The following is a 1,349-nucleotide window of genomic DNA, read 5'->3' on the forward strand; positions in this document are numbered from 1 at the left end:
GGGAGCGCGGGGAATGGGGAATAGGGACGAGGAGGGCGCCCCGAGAGGGGGGGAATGGGGACCGGGAGGGACTCTCGGGAGTAGGGAATGGGGAATGGGAGGGAGCCCCGGGAATGGGGAATAGGGACCGGGAGGGAGCCCCGGGAATGGGGAATGGGGAATGGGGAATAGGAGGGAACCCCGGGAATGGGGAATAGGGACGGGGAGGGAGCCCCGGGAATGGGGAATGGGGAGGGGGAGGGAACCCCGGGCATGGGGAATAGGGACCGGGAGGGAGCCCCGAGAGGGGGGGAATGGGGACCGGGAGGGACTCTCGGGAGGGGGGAATGGGGACCGGGAGGGGGCCCCGGGAGGGGGGGATGGGGGATGGGCCCTGGGAGGGGGGAATAGGGAATGGGAGGGACTCTTGGGAATGGGGACCGGGAGGGAGCCCCGGGAATGGGGACAGGGATGGAGCCCCGGGAATGGGGACCGGGGAATGGGGTCCTGCTCCGGGGATGGGATCGGGCTGGGACAGGGCTCCATCCAGGGCCGGGGGAGTGACCCCACCTGGGATCGCTGTCGCATCCTCAGGGTCCCATCCGGACCTGGGAGCTGTGTCCCAGCCAGGGGACAGGGTCTGGGAATCCAGTCCGGGACAGGGGCTGGATCTACCCTGGATCGGGGGGTCCATCCCAGGACAGGGACCCCAATCCAGGTGTTCCCATGCGAAGGCGGCTGCGGGTGGGGTTTTCCCGCTGGATTTAAATCCCGCTCCGGGAGTTCCGACCCCGCAGAGCCGCTCGGGCTCCCGGACAGCCCAAATCCAGGGAATTGGGGTTATCCCGGCCCTGGAGTGTCCCCGCTGTCCCCTGGGCCGCTGACGTGTCCCGGCCGATGCCACCCCCGCTCCCGCCCGTCCCCGCCGCTGTCACGGCCGCGATAACGGACCCGCTTTCTCTTTGCCCGGAATTCCCACCCCAAGGGCTTTGGGAGCGGCTCCCGGCGATCCAGCGGGAATCCCAACACTTCCTCACCTTTGGGATTCTCCCCTTCCCAATCCCTGCTGGGATGTCCCACCCACCCTTCCTTTGGGGTTTTCCTCCCTGGGTTATTCTCGGATCCAGATTTTCCCTCCACAGCGGACGGGCAGTGACTCCACCTGTGCTGGCTGCAGGGTCTGATCCTAATCCTAAAAACCGGCGGGACTGGGAATGTTTCGGGGGAACGGGGGGAATGAGGCCGTGCCGGGTGCTGAACCCTTCCCCATCCCACAGCAGCCCCCTGTCCCCGGCACTGGTGGTGATCCTGGTGCTCCTCGGCCTCGTCTCCATCCTCATCCTCATCCTCACCGGCGGGGGCAGCCCCCT

General features: G+C 67.5%; 1 protein-coding gene across 1 annotated transcript in view; it reads left to right on the plus strand.

Moving 5' to 3' along the window:
* Nucleotides 1-518: 518 nt before the first annotated feature.
* Nucleotides 519-1,349, plus strand: part of TM6SF2 (transmembrane 6 superfamily member 2) — an 8,865-nt gene continuing 8,034 nt past the window's right edge. The window contains exon 1 of the mRNA XM_017727505.1: nt 519-1,342. Within this exon, the coding sequence (XP_017582994.1) occupies nt 877-1,342 (466 nt within the window). The 5' untranslated portion in view covers nt 519-876. The remainder of the gene's footprint in view (nt 1,343-1,349) is intronic.

This window comes from Corvus brachyrhynchos, unplaced genomic scaffold (genome assembly GCF_000691975.1).
Source record: "Corvus brachyrhynchos isolate BGI_N302 unplaced genomic scaffold, ASM69197v1 scaffold212, whole genome shotgun sequence".
NCBI lineage: Eukaryota > Metazoa > Chordata > Aves > Passeriformes > Corvidae > Corvus > Corvus brachyrhynchos.